Raw genomic sequence first — 13,894 nt, forward strand, 5'->3', positions numbered from 1 at the left:
TGAGAAGAATGGGCTGAAAATATCTTTACTTTTTGGTGCACAGTGTGTTTTTTTCTATAGTGTGCTGGATCACGAAAAGTGAAACTGAAATTCTGCTCCAGTTACTTGTGTCCAAATCCTGTTGAGATGTTCGGCTGTTGTGTTTAGTTAGCTGTGTAAAACTACAACCCTACTTCATAGCATTTAGTTTCGTATTTTCTCTCATTAGAGAAGAGAAAAACTGTCCATATTGAAGTCAAGGAACAAAATGAAGAAGATGAGGATGACGAAGAGGAAGATGAGGAAGAGGAGGAGAGTGAAGAGTATGAAGATGGAGAAAGTGAGGGAAGTGATGATGAGGATGAGAAGACTTCAGATGAAAAGGAAGCAGAGTCTCAAGCTGCTGGAAAACAATATGTAGAGAAAAAGCTAGGCAAAGAGATAAGCTCAGACTCAGAATATGATTCAGATGATGATCGCACTAGAGAAGAACGTTCTTATGACAAAGCTAAAAGGCGAATTGAGGTGTGTGGTCTTTTCCAGACAGTTTATGGGGATTCACTGAACAAAATTATTTAAAATACTACATCTTTCTGTCTGCCTTTAAAAAAAATTGGCTTACATCAGTTGCTCTTGAAGTCTTTTTTCAATAACTCCTTATTTTGTGAAAAATATTATTGAATGGAAGCATTGATTGCCAAAAGCAGATGTTTCATTTTTTCCCCCAAACTGTTGTAATGAGTATCCAGATTGAACCTCTGTTCTGAATAAGTAATTTTTTTTTTTTGGCTGTCGGAAAGATTTAGGAATTGGAAATTGTCTCATTTAGGTATAATCTTCAGTTATTTGTGTCTGCATTGGTTGAAATTTTTTCCTTTTATAATGGGTTAGGCTTTACTGCTTGCTTCTGGCCTTAGTTTCTGTTAATTGAGCACTATCACAACATCCAGATGTATATTGCCTGTGAAGACAAGTCTGAATTGGCCCTAGCCCAGTGCTTCCCAAATTCCCACAAGGGAATTGGGAGCACTGTTAGTGTGTGCGGGGGAGGGGCTATGGCACAAACGTGATCCCCAGGATCATGCTACTGCTGGGGAAGGGAGGGTTTTTTTACTTTCCTCCAGCCAGTGCTGGGGTTCTGGGAGTCTGAGGAGCCCTCTGCAGGGCCCCCCAAGCTTCTATAAGTGGGGGGGGGGAAAGGGCATTGAAAAAAGGGATCTGAGGAGCCCTCCACAGGGCTCCCCAAGTGTCTGTAAGTGGGGGTAAAAAAAGGACATTAAAAAAAAGGGTCTGAGCAGCCCTCTGCAGAGCTCCCCAACCATCTGTAAGTGGGGGGAGAAAAAGGGCATGCTTGTTCTCCCCCCACTTTTTTTCCTCTCTCCCCCCCCCCAAGGAGGGCTCCTAGGACCCTCTAGAACGCTGTTGCTGGCTGGAGGTAGGTTTTTAAAAAAACCCTTCCATCCTTAGCAGCAGCATAAACCTGGGGATCACATGACTGCCTTCCCCCCGCCCCTTAAAGGGGCAGGGATGTACCCTGGCTGGTGGGTTGTGACCCGCCAGCTTGGGAACCACTACCCTAGTCTGTTGTTCTGTTGTCTTGGATCACTGCGTAGGGATCAGCCCTACACCAGGGCTAGTTCACAGCCAGGTTTTCCTATTAGTATGTAGCAAAAGCTATTTTGAGGGACTTCACTAATGGAGCTATCATTCATGCTGTGCCTCTTTGGTCAGGTGGTAGAGAGGATCCTGGATTTCACCCTAGAAACTACTACCTCTTGCAATAGGTCTTCTATAACCAAGTAAACTACAAGCACCTGCCAGAGAGACAATATTAATAGAGACCAACACTACCCTGCTAATTGGACAAAGAAGCATATTTTAAAGTGTCCCTCTTCACTCTAGTGTGGCATCTTTTCTAGTGGTTGTTGCTGGTATCTCTTTTGCATCTTTTTTTAGCCTTTTGAGGACAGTGAATCATTTGTTCTGCTGTGTTAACTGCTTTGTGAGCTACTTTTTGTTGAAAAGCAGTATATAAATATTCTTAATATGCAATAATAAGTTTAAAATGTTTTCTTTCTCTAACTGGAATCTGATTTTTTGTGTTAAGTCTAACTTGGTTAAATTAAACCTCTGTGTCCTGGTCTGGATGAGGGATAGGGCTTTTATGAGTATCTCACATCGTTTAAATTCTTTTTTCTTTCTATCTATTTACTGAGACTTCATTATCACTTTGTGGACAGGAGTAGGGTGCTAGAAATTGGAAACTGGCAGAGTGGTGTGTCTAATTTATGGTGTGCTTTGGCTTGGGTTCCTGTTGCAAATCTAAGGCAATTCATTACAAGTGTTATTTACCAAGTGACCTCTGGCTTATTGTGGTTGGGGGAAAGATAAGGTCTCCAACAGGCTTGCAAGAATGTTATCCTACTTTGCAGGAGCATTTTGAACTCTCAAATCTGAGTTATTTTCCCCTGTAATTGCTTTAATTTTTTTATGATTATTTGAACAATTGTCCTTAATCCTAGAAACGTCGTGCTGAAAATAATAAAAATATAAATACTGAGAAGCTAAGAGCACCTGTTATCTGTGTACTCGGACATGTAGATACAGGAAAGACAAAAATCCTAGATAAGGTAAGTACCAAGTGTATGTTACAAAATTCCAAGCTATTAATATTAGCATAGGATGTTAGCACGTTAACTGTTCACTTCTACTTAATTAGAAAGGATAATATTCTGGGAAACTCTTCTTAAATAATGTGAAGTGAATTTGCAGAGTGTATTATTGCTCTCTAGAACAGGGGTGTCAAACTCATTTCATACAGAGGGCCGAAGTTAGCAGTCAGGGCTCCTACTGAGGGCCGGAAGTTATGTCATTAAGCAGAAAGCGACATCATTAAGCAGCTAATGGCCAGAAATCAGACCTTGTTCTCATATAGAAACTCATTAACTGCAAATGACAGAAGAGAAAATACGCAAAACTTGATCATATTTCAAGATTTGGGAAAGCCCAATTTTCATGTTGGTTGCTGTTTCAGCGGTAACACCTCAGCAGCTGAGAGTCTGAGGGCCGGATAAAAAGCTTCCGGGGGCTGCATCTGCCCCCCCGGGCCTTATGTTTGACACCCCTGCTCTAGAAGGTCAGCAGTCTCTCCACATATGATTCTGCTTTTTGTTTTGTATAGCTCCGTCATACTCATGTGCAAGACAGTGAAGCAGGTGGCATCACTCAGCAGATTGGGGCCACTAATGTTCCTCTTGAAGCCATCAATGAACAAACAAAAATGGTGAAGAATGTAAGTACGGTCTCTTTGGACTTTGCATATGTGCTTCCAAAAAGGAACTGTTGACTATTTTTATTAAACCACTTCTGTTTCTCATTCCTAATATAGGTAATGTGTTTGAACTATAATTCACTTGTCCTACCTTAAAATTATGCAGTATTAAAAGTATGTAGTTAACACCATCAGTGTACATGGCACTTTACATAAAGTGAAAAAACAAGTCCCTGCCTTGATGAGGGGCTTACAGTCTAAATACTGTATTGACACAAAGGAGACAACAGAGAGTGAGGATAGGAGCAAATGGGGGAAGCATATGCAGTTATTTCAGTTGCACATACTGTAAGCTTGGTTACTGTGAAGAAAGAGGATTAGGATGTGGTGCCAAATGCTTCATAGAAAAAAATGTAAGAAGGGATTTGAACTAAACGACTTGGCATTCTACATGTGTTCTGGGGCAGTTTCAGGCATAAGGGGCAGAAAGTGAGAACAGATGAAGATACTTGAGTGAGCAGAGATCTTCTGATGATTGCAGGTGATGAAGCTGGAAGAGCCAAGAGCATGGGCAGGTGCACAGTAGAATATGGACTGAAAAGTAGGGAAGGGTGTGATTAGGGAGGGCTTTGAAGATGAGGGCAAGGAGCTTGTGTTCAAACAGGGAGCAGATAGGAAACCAGTAAAGGTCAGTACAATGAGCAAAATGAATGACTTGGCATCAAGAGTACTTGAATGTACCCTTTAGTACCCTTTAGCAAGGAGGCCTAAAATGAGCTAGTGGAAGATGAGATAGGAGGAAGTTGCTGTAATGAAGGCAGAGACTACCAGGGCAAGAAATAGAATTTTTGCTGAGACTGTAGAAAGGAAGTGCTAGATTCCTGAATTATTTTGTAAAGCGAGAAGTGACATGATCTGGTGATAGACTGAATATGAGGAATAAAGACAGAGAGCAGCACTAGGTGAAGCCAAGACTTCATACTTATCAGGGTGAATGGGGACATTATCAATATGGAGAGTATGAAGAGAGGAGGGCTTGATGGGGAAAGAGGAACAATCAGTCTTTGACATATTGAACTTGTAATGCAAATGCAGCATCCACACTGAAGTGTCAGAGAGGCATAGGGATTACATAAGGAGGATGTTCAGGGGTGGAGAGATATAGCTGGGTATTTTCAGGGTTTAGGTTATATTGAGATTTGATGAGATCTTCAAGGGCCAGGGTGTAGAAAGAGAATAGCAAGAGGCCAAGAACAGAGCCCTAAGGTCCTTGACCAAGATGATGTGGAACTTTCCCTTGTAGAGACATTGAATGAACTCTTAGATAGGCAGGAAGAGAACAATTTGAGAACAAAATTACAAAAACCTAAGTTATGAAGGGAATCAAATAGGAGAGAGTGCATCAAAGACAGCAGAGAAGTCAAAAAGGAAAAGGACTGAATTGAGATTTGATGATGAGGAGATTGAGGGTAGATTGCAGTGGGCAGAGACGGAGCGGAGAGAATTGAGAGGGAAATTCGAGGAGTGAAAGTGGAGGCAGTGGAAGTAAGCAGCACTTTCAAAGTTTGGAAGCAAAGGATAGAGGGATGGTTGTGAGAGGGGGAGGATGCACTGAGGGATGGTTTTTCAAAGATGGGGGAGATGGTGTTGTCTTTGAATGCAGGGGTAGGAGCCTGAGAAGAGAGACAGGAGGAGAGGAACAAGTTGTAGGGGAAATGGCAACCAGGTGGCAAATAGTGCAATTATGTACTCTTTAAAATAAATGGTTTTTACTGAGGATGTACACTCTGATCAAAAGTTTGTTTTGCAAAAGTATTGAGATTGCTAACTCTTAATCACATCAGTTTGACAGAGATGCTGTCAAGATTCCAGGAATGCTGATCATTGATACTCCAGGACACGAATCTTTCAGGTAACTTCTACTTCTATGTCTGGGAGATTCATTTTGCACCACATAATCTTAAAAGCAGAGATTAATCACAGATCCATTGATAGATGTGTGCCTGATGTTTTTGTTTCCAATTGCCTCACCAAACGTATTGGCCTTACTGTGTGATAGAATTTTCTTCAGAAGGGGCTACTTGAACTTGACCAATCATTGATCCCACCTCTCTGACCATCTTTTTCCTTTATATGTATTGAGTGCAACCTTTTCTCCAATATTGCAGCAATCTCCGAAATCGAGGAAGCTCACTATGTGACATTGCAATTCTTGTAGTAGACATCATGCATGGTTTGGAACCTCAGACGATTGAATCTATAAACCTGCTGAAGTCTAAAAAGTGTCCTTTTGTGGTTGCGCTGAACAAGGTAAGGTGACCTTTTGTTGTCTTTATTCACTCTGCCAGTTGCATTCAGTGGTGAATCTTGCTTATTATTGTATCTTAAAAAAAAAAATTGGCATGTTGTCAGGTTTTAAAGCATGGTTTCTACCAAGTGACCTGGTTTCAGTATTCTAGAGCAAATCCTTTTTATAATAAATAAAACATAAATGGTGTTGAAAATGCTTGATGTATAAGTAAAAAAGCAAAATTGTACATTGATAGTAACATCTTAAGACTCAGAATGTTTCAGCTTATACTTATTTACATCAACCTTATTTAAATTGTTGTTGGTATATAACTCGTTCTATAAAGCAATCCTTTTAAGTTCATTTTGTTTTGCAGAAAAACCTTGAAGAAAATAGATTTTGTTCTTCATTTCTCTTATTCATTTTCACGATTCATGTTAGCTGATAATATTCCTCACGCTTAAAATTCTGTATTACTTTCCCTATTAAGATAAATGTTTATACTTTCATAACTGTATTGTACATTTCATTAATGTAATGTGGTGCATACAGACTTTTTAATGTAAATGTATATTAAATGTTTCTGTCCTCTGGAAGATACTGTGTATATAATGTAAGTTCAATTCTTATATCAGTGCCATTTGCATATGAAAGCTCCAGACTGTTAATTAATTCAGAGGGTAGTACTCTGGCATTATACTTCAAGTGGTATTTCCATAGAATTGTGTAATTCAGTTCAACAGAAATTTGTTTGTATCAGGGGCCTGTCCCCTTAGAGCAGTTTTCATGGTTACAGGAAGTGGAAGTAGCTACATGCGTGCATGGTAGTATCTGTGTTTTCACTTTTTGCATTGTACAAAACTAATCTATGAAAGGGTATCTGGTACAGGTCTTGGCCCTTGGCAATAGGAATAGGAATGTTTTGGGAAAGGGGACTCGTTCTCCCTTCAAATTTTACATCAATTATTGCCCTGACCATAATTGTTTCTGGGCAAGAGGGCCTTAGTGAGATTTCCCATCTCAAATGATATTTCTCTTGATTTCAGTGGAGGGAGCAGATTCATACTGACATTCCTTTTCTTAAAGAGATCAGTGCCCTTCACTAAAAAGAATGGAGGGATGTGGGTGCAGAGATGGCTTTCTGACTTGCGCAACTGACAGATGCTTAATGAGTATGAAGAATACTATCATGGACTTTTTGAATTGTTTGTTTATTCCATCTCACGAAGTAATGTGGTATTAAACTGTGTGAATGTTTATTTTTCATTCTGCCTTTTTCAAGATTGATAGGTTATATGACTGGAAAAAGAGTCCTGATTCTGATGTAGCTATCACTTTGAAGAAACAGAAGAAAAACACAAAAGATGAATTTGAGGAGCGTGCAAAAGCTATCATAGTGGAGTTTGCACAGCAGGTCAGTTCAGTTATTGCTGGCCCAGTAATAGCTGCTGAATGTAGTCATTTTGTGACTTTCAAAAATTGGATTAACAGGAAACTCATAATGTTGTGTTACAACATTTAAAGGTATCTACAAAAGTAGTATTTGTATTTTGAAATGTCTAAAGTAGAAGTCTTTCTCTTCCTTGGTTCCTCCAGACACTTAATGCAAGATCACTTGGAAGATCAGTATAGCCAGAAAAAGGGCATGAGCTTTTAAAAAAATGGTGATTATTTCTGTTATTTATTTACTAGAACACCATGAATGTGCATAACACTTTGGGGGGAAAAAAAAGGAAAAATGCCCCTTTCTTGGGATATTATCCCAGTGAGTTTTTCAGACAATGTTTGGCAACAGGAAGATGGCACAATGTAAGAAAAACCCTGCTGGATCAGGCCAAAGGACCATCTGGTCCAGTATCTTGTTTCTCACAGTGGCTTACCAGCTGCTTCAAGGAAGCCCACAAGAGGAGAAAAAAGACATACTTCTCCTGCCATTGCTCCCTTGCAACTGTTGCTTGGTGATATACCGCCACTGAACCTGAGGGTAGCTCATAGTCCTTATATCTAGTAGCCAGTGATAGACCTGTCCTGCCTGAATTTATTCACTCCTCTTTTAAAAAGGGGGCATGCATGGTACTGTGCATCACCACATCTTGTGGCAATGAATTCCACAGACTGTGAGTATGCATTGTGTGAAGATGTTGCTTTCTAAATTTTCTGCCAATCAGTTTCTTTCAGTGATCTCTGGTTCTACTGTTGTGTGAGAGATGAACTCTCTAGCCACTCACGTCATGCATAACCTGCACCAAATATGCAGTACATCTGTGGGAAATCACATCCCTGAGTCATATCCATGCATGTCGATCCTGATGGGATTTGCAACCACACATTCACGCTAATCAGGGGTATCTGTAGACAAAGCTGTACTAGTCCCTCCACCAATTAAGACCTTCAGCTGTCCTCTTGTGTCTATTGTATCCCAGCAGCATTTGCCTGCCAAAAGGGATGGGAGCTTCTCCTGAGGGTTTACCTTTCTGAAGCAGTAAACTTCCTGCTCCTGGAAGCCCCTTGCCCCAAGACATTCTAGGATGTTGTCTCGCCTCATCTGAGGACTCAAAACTAGATATTACACATGAGTTTTCCAATTATATATTCAAGACATCATCTTGAAGAAGTGTTAAGTGAAAAAGTGTTTGGCTTATTCTGTGGGGAAGATCTCACGGTTAGGTTAGTTTAGGTTAGGTTAGGTTATGTGGTTGGCTCCTGACGTGTGCTATATTCTTCGGGATTACTGATTTCTGTGTGGATTTTTGCACATTTGTTCTGGACCCGATGAAGAAGAAGGGTGGATGTGAGCAAATGCTGTTATGCATACATAGGTTGGGGAAGATTTGAGGGCTAAGGGCAGCATTTAAAAGATGGATTTTGAGAAAGATTTAAAGGAACTGAGATGGCACCTTGTAAGTGTTCTGGGAGAGAATTCTAGACATTTATATGTAGTTGGTGACCAACTTGATCTTTATAGGATCTGTCATGATATGGCCTCACGTTATTCTGAAAACGAAGATAATAATGATGATTTTGAGTATTAGGCATTAGATGTTAAGTTTTTCTGCATTTTTGCCAATTTCAGTAATGCTGTAACTTGCAACTTTAGGGTCTGAATGCTGCCTTGTACTACGAGAACAAGGATCCCCGCACATTTGTTTCTCTGATACCTACCTCTGCTCATACTGGAGACGGCATGGGAAGTCTAATAGCTCTTCTCGTCGAGTTGACACAAACCATGCTGAGTAAGAGACTGGCACACTGTGAAGAGCTGAGAGCTCAAGTTATGGAGGTAATCTGATGTTATGATTTGTGTGCATAGCAAATCTTTTGGCTAACAAGCTGAAGGTGAAGCTTGTTAGAGATGAACAAGCTAACAATGAAGCATTCTAAAGTATCTTCCATCTCTTAGGTCAAAGCACTTCCTGGTATGGGTACTACGATAGATGTCATTCTGATTAATGGACGTCTGAGAGAAGGAGATACTATCATAGTCCCTGGAGTAGAAGGTCCTATAGTCACACAGATACGAGGTCTTCTTTTACCTCCACCCATGAAAGAACTGCGAGTGAAGGTAAGGATATGGTATTGCACAAGTGACAGTGAGACTTGAACCTCATTGTTAGTAGTCAACTATGGTCTTGGAAAAGAACTAGTTAAATATTTATTGCTGCTGATCAGACTTGGATCAATTTCATTCATTGTATGTTTGTCTTGTGTAACTTGTAGCGATAAGATGCTAAGGATTTCTAGACTAGAATAACAGATAGGTGATGTGTCTGAAAATTACTAAAATTAAGGACCCAATCCTGAACTCGGTCAGAACCAGCCCTGGGTACTGTAAATGTACCATAGAACTAGGGTGGGAGGGGGGGCAGGATTGGCGGATCTCTGCTCTGCCATGTCCTGAACTCTGTATTGGGACAGAAGTCCTGACAGAATCTTTCAAGTCTATGCTGGCATAATAGCCAGCTGGCATAATAGTTAAATAGTCTATGCTGGCATAATAGCCAGCGCAGACTTGAGAAATCCCACTGTGAGGCTTGGGGCTTTCCCTGGGGGAAGAGGACAAAAGTCCCTCCCCCCCCCCCAGGAGACCTCTGGCTGCTTGCCAGTGCCTGCAGGATACAGCAGTAGCTGCTTTGGCGCAGCTGTTCCAGGGGGCACCAGGAAGCTCAGGATTGGGCTGCCCCTTGACAGGCTTTTAAATGCAGATTTTTCTTCCATTAGAACCAGTATGAAAAACACAAAGAAGTTAGTACTGCCCAAGGAGTAAAGATTCTTGGAAAGGACTTGGAGAAAACGTTGGCTGGCTTACCCCTGCTTGTAGCATACAAAGAAGATGAAATTCCAGTACTTAAGGTAAAGCATGTATGATTCCTATCAGAATAGCATTAGCAAATCTGTCAGAATGACTCGAGTGCTACAATCAGGATTGAATTGTTTGCTGAAATTTCAGCATTTGAAGAATGTTTCAAGAGAGAGTAGCTGATGTTCTCTTCAACTTGTCACTTGATTGTAATTTGCTTTTATTTCCAGATTGAACTTTTTATTTTGTGCTTCCCACAGTTTTTAAAAATAAAGCACAGATGGCCCACATCTTTTGTGCACTTTACTTGTACACATTCAAGTATATGCTCGGGGGGGGGAGGGGGACACACAAAAATAAAACAAATAAAAAATCTCAGAGCAAGCCCCAGAGTCTGCTTGAAACTTGAAATTGGAGATTTTAAAATTTGATTAAGCATTATTCAGAACTGCAAAATTTGAGTTTTAAACTAAAATCAGTGCTGACCCCTTAGTGCATCATATGTCTGTATGGAAGCCAACCTATGCCATTCATCATCATAGAATTGACATACCTTTTGCTGTGTGTTGTAGAGACTCATTTAGAGTATCCATGCTTCTTTTGTATGGAAGGTAAGCTAAGGCAAGAGAGCAATATATTCTTGTATATAAAATATAGTTCAACTTCTCTGCTTTAGGTTATAAGTGTCATGACTTTGTGGGGAAAATGAAAGAGGCTGAATTCATTTATGCCATTAGAGTTATTTCTGATAGCATACTTCACCTGGGCCACAGTGTAGCTGAGTGTTGGCAGTGAAGTGGTTGCTAGAATTGCTTTGGTGGTGCTGACTTAGGGCCAAACTATATGGGCTGCCAGGGCTGCATGTGGCACCTCTATGTGCATTAGAAAAAAGCACCTTTTGTAGAAAGGTGGTTTTTGTAAAAACCAGTAGAAAAAGCTGGTCCCTTCTTGTTGGAAGTGATGTTCTGCCAGCATTCCTCCTCACCCATATATGAATGGTGCCACTGTGCAGAGCATAACCCATACAACCGTATAAAGTGGCCCTCCGTGTTGATATTCGTATAATTAGCTCTTGGCTGCCTGCTTTTTCTGGTGTAAATATTTGGGTGGGGTGCAGTCCAGATTGTGACTCTGGTGAGTGGGGCTGTGGTTCTGATTGGGATCATGTCTATTGCACATGCTATTTACACAAGGAAAAATGCTTCTGTTGGGTCAAATGAAAGTTTTTGTGTAAGTAGAGTGTGTGTGCGTGTACGCGCGTGATCCAGATCCACAAAGAGGGATTTAGTTAAACCAACCAAGGATTATGGTCCTAATCTGAATTACACCCCATCCATGCTATTTGCATCAGAAAAAGCAAGTGTGTTAAGGCTGGTTATGTGACCATCATGTAGTTTGTCCTTTTGGTGACTCTAAAGTGGTTTTAAAGGTTGTGGTAGGATTGGCCTGCTGCTGTGGTTTTGCCCTGTGCTGCTATAAGCTCAAAGCACTCTTCATAACTTGAACTTCCAGCACTGTGATCTGCAGATATAAGGCTTAGTTGTCTAAGATACAGGTAACCATTAAATTCTGTGTGTAGTGCCACACTCTGCTACTGGAAGTGTTGGAATTCCATTGCTGAAATTTGAAATTTGGCAGGCTAAGATATGACAGCTCTATGGAATACACTTTTTCTTTTTTTTAAATATTAAAAGGATGAATTAATACATGAATTGAAGCAAACACTAAATGCCATAAAATTAGAAGAGAAAGGTGTTTATGTCCAGGCATCTACTCTGGGCTCTTTGGAGGCATTGCTTGAATTTCTGAAAACATCAGAAGTGCCAGTAAGTACTGAATTTTCCACTTTACTTTCATAAATTGCTGCACCCAGTTAGAGTATTTTGCTGTAACTGAAAACATGATTTGTCATGGGTGGCTTCCCCCTTTCTCTCTTGGCAGTATGCTGGAATTAATATAGGTCCTGTCCATAAAAAGGATGTTATGAAGGCATCAGTTATGTTGGAGCATGATCCTCAGTGAGTAATTTTTAAAATTATGTTAATGGTACTATTTTGTGTCATCAAGTTCCTATGCTTTTCTCTGTGTTTCCCATGAAGTGCATACGTATGATATGGTATATAACTTTATTTTTTATGTTTTAGGTATGCAGTAATCTTGGCATTTGATGTTCGAGTAGAACGGGATGCCCAGGAAATGGCTGATAGTTTAGGAGTTAGAATCTTTAGTGCAGAAATTATCTACCACTTATTTGATGCCTTCACAAAATACAGACAGGACTACAAAAAGCAGAAGCAGGAAGAATTCAAGTAAGTAGTATTCTCATGTGGTTGCCTTCAAATGAGCTTCTTAGTGTTTTGTTATAATATAGTGCAGATCAGGAGAAGGATTTGTTTGCTTGCAAACCTGTGAAGAATTTAGAGTGTCATTTCAGGATCACCTTAAATAAGTCACTGCATTGCGTGTAATACATGTCAGGATTAAAGATCCATGCAGGAAGTTTCTGCACACCTTGAAGCTTCTGTTTCCTTGTACAACTGGGCCACCCCAAAAGCTGCTTTTTGAAAATCAGAGGGATCTTCTTTAATCCTTTGACACACTGCAAACTGGACACATGTTCTTATCTCTCTCACAGTAATAGGGACAACAAGATGAAATTAAAACAAGCAGTGGTTGGTCTGTAAAAATGTATGTAAGCGACCATTTTGCCAGATAATGGTGCTCAATGAATCATAAAGTTCTTTTTACCACTGGGCAGGCTATTGGAGAACTTATACAACCAATCAAATTAGACCATTGTCTCTTATTTGGGGGGAGGGGGATAGCTTACTATCAACCTGCTAAGTGATAAGGTGACTTCTAATACACACAATGTATAGATGTGTTCACAAATTGGTCCTTTCTGGGCTCAGAAGGAATGCTTATTGAGTGGTTACAAGGTCATCATGGTAATTACTTGATAATTGTTTTCAAGAGTTTACAGTACTGGAGATTTTCTGGATATTGAGAACAGTTTAACTACAGATAACAGTTCTGTTCCTGTTTCTGTAGGTGTTTCATTTGAACACATCTAACATTACAGATATTTGAACGTATATGTTAATTTACAAGTGAATTTTCTGATCATATGTGGAGTAATTCCTCTTTATTTTCCTTAGGCATATAGCAGTATTCCCTTGTAAGATGAAAATACTCCCTCAGTTCATTTTTAATTCTCGAGATCCAATAGTGATGGGAGTCCTTGTGGAAGCCGGTCAAGTAAAACAAGGAACTCCCATGTGTGTACCTAGTAAAAATGTGAGTATTTGTTTCCTGAAAGGATTTATTTGAGTTATTTAAAAAACAAATTTAAAAACAAATTTGTTTTTAAAAGAACAAATATCTCATTACTGTGGCAAGGTGGGAGCTGTAGCAGCACAGCTCCTTCTCTTGGTGACTGAGAATCCCAGGACTGTGTAGTAAGAGTCTGTGTTGTGATTCCTCCCTTTGCCAGTATCAGACCTTAGGAAGCTGCTGTAGGGCGCAGAGCCATAGCATAGGTTCTTCCTGCATGATCCTGACCTTCGCATGTAATCTGGTAGCATGGAAAGAGCAGCACTGCTGTTACTGCTGAAAGTCGGCACTTTTTAAAATTGCCTTTGCCTGCTCTCAACCTCACAGCTCTGTGCCTGTGCAAGTAGATGGTTTCCTAACAATAAGCAAAGAATGCTTTAAAGCAGTGGTCTTCAACCTTTTTTGTGCCGGGACTCCAATAAATATAGAATGAGACAGGAGACCCCACCATCAATCCAGGATCCTATCTGTCCATCCCCATCACTGTCGCTACCCACTCTCCACCCTTGTAATGCCCTCCGAGCAGTGATCATTGTAACCAAATATTCTAATTGGAGAGAACAGAAAAAGTTACCATAAAGCCTGGTACTAAATGAAAACTGTTTTAGCACAGTTCCTAAGAACCTGAGCAAGACTGGGACATAATCTCCTGGTACCTGAAGGGGTACACCAGATGCCTCCCCTTTTACCTGCTGGTGCTCTAGTCCAGTGTTCTTCAACCTTT

General features: G+C 40.3%; 1 protein-coding gene across 1 annotated transcript in view; it reads left to right on the plus strand.

The window, feature by feature from the left end:
• The window catches only part of EIF5B (eukaryotic translation initiation factor 5B), a 36,337-nt gene that overhangs the window by 19,164 nt on the left and 3,279 nt on the right, over positions 1-13,894 (plus strand). Inside the window, exons 10-22 of the mRNA XM_066620966.1 lie at positions 209-504; positions 2,502-2,609; positions 3,161-3,271; positions 5,095-5,162; positions 5,419-5,560; positions 6,823-6,954; positions 8,638-8,820; positions 8,941-9,102; positions 9,759-9,890; positions 11,532-11,663; positions 11,779-11,855; positions 11,982-12,146; positions 12,996-13,134. Of these exons, the coding sequence (XP_066477063.1) occupies positions 209-504; positions 2,502-2,609; positions 3,161-3,271; positions 5,095-5,162; positions 5,419-5,560; positions 6,823-6,954; positions 8,638-8,820; positions 8,941-9,102; positions 9,759-9,890; positions 11,532-11,663; positions 11,779-11,855; positions 11,982-12,146; positions 12,996-13,134 (1,847 nt within the window). The remainder of the gene's footprint in view (positions 1-208; positions 505-2,501; positions 2,610-3,160; positions 3,272-5,094; positions 5,163-5,418; positions 5,561-6,822; positions 6,955-8,637; positions 8,821-8,940; positions 9,103-9,758; positions 9,891-11,531; positions 11,664-11,778; positions 11,856-11,981; positions 12,147-12,995; positions 13,135-13,894) is intronic.

This window comes from Tiliqua scincoides, chromosome 3 (genome assembly GCF_035046505.1).
Source record: "Tiliqua scincoides isolate rTilSci1 chromosome 3, rTilSci1.hap2, whole genome shotgun sequence".
In the NCBI taxonomy this organism is placed as follows: Eukaryota; Metazoa; Chordata; class Lepidosauria; order Squamata; family Scincidae; genus Tiliqua; species Tiliqua scincoides.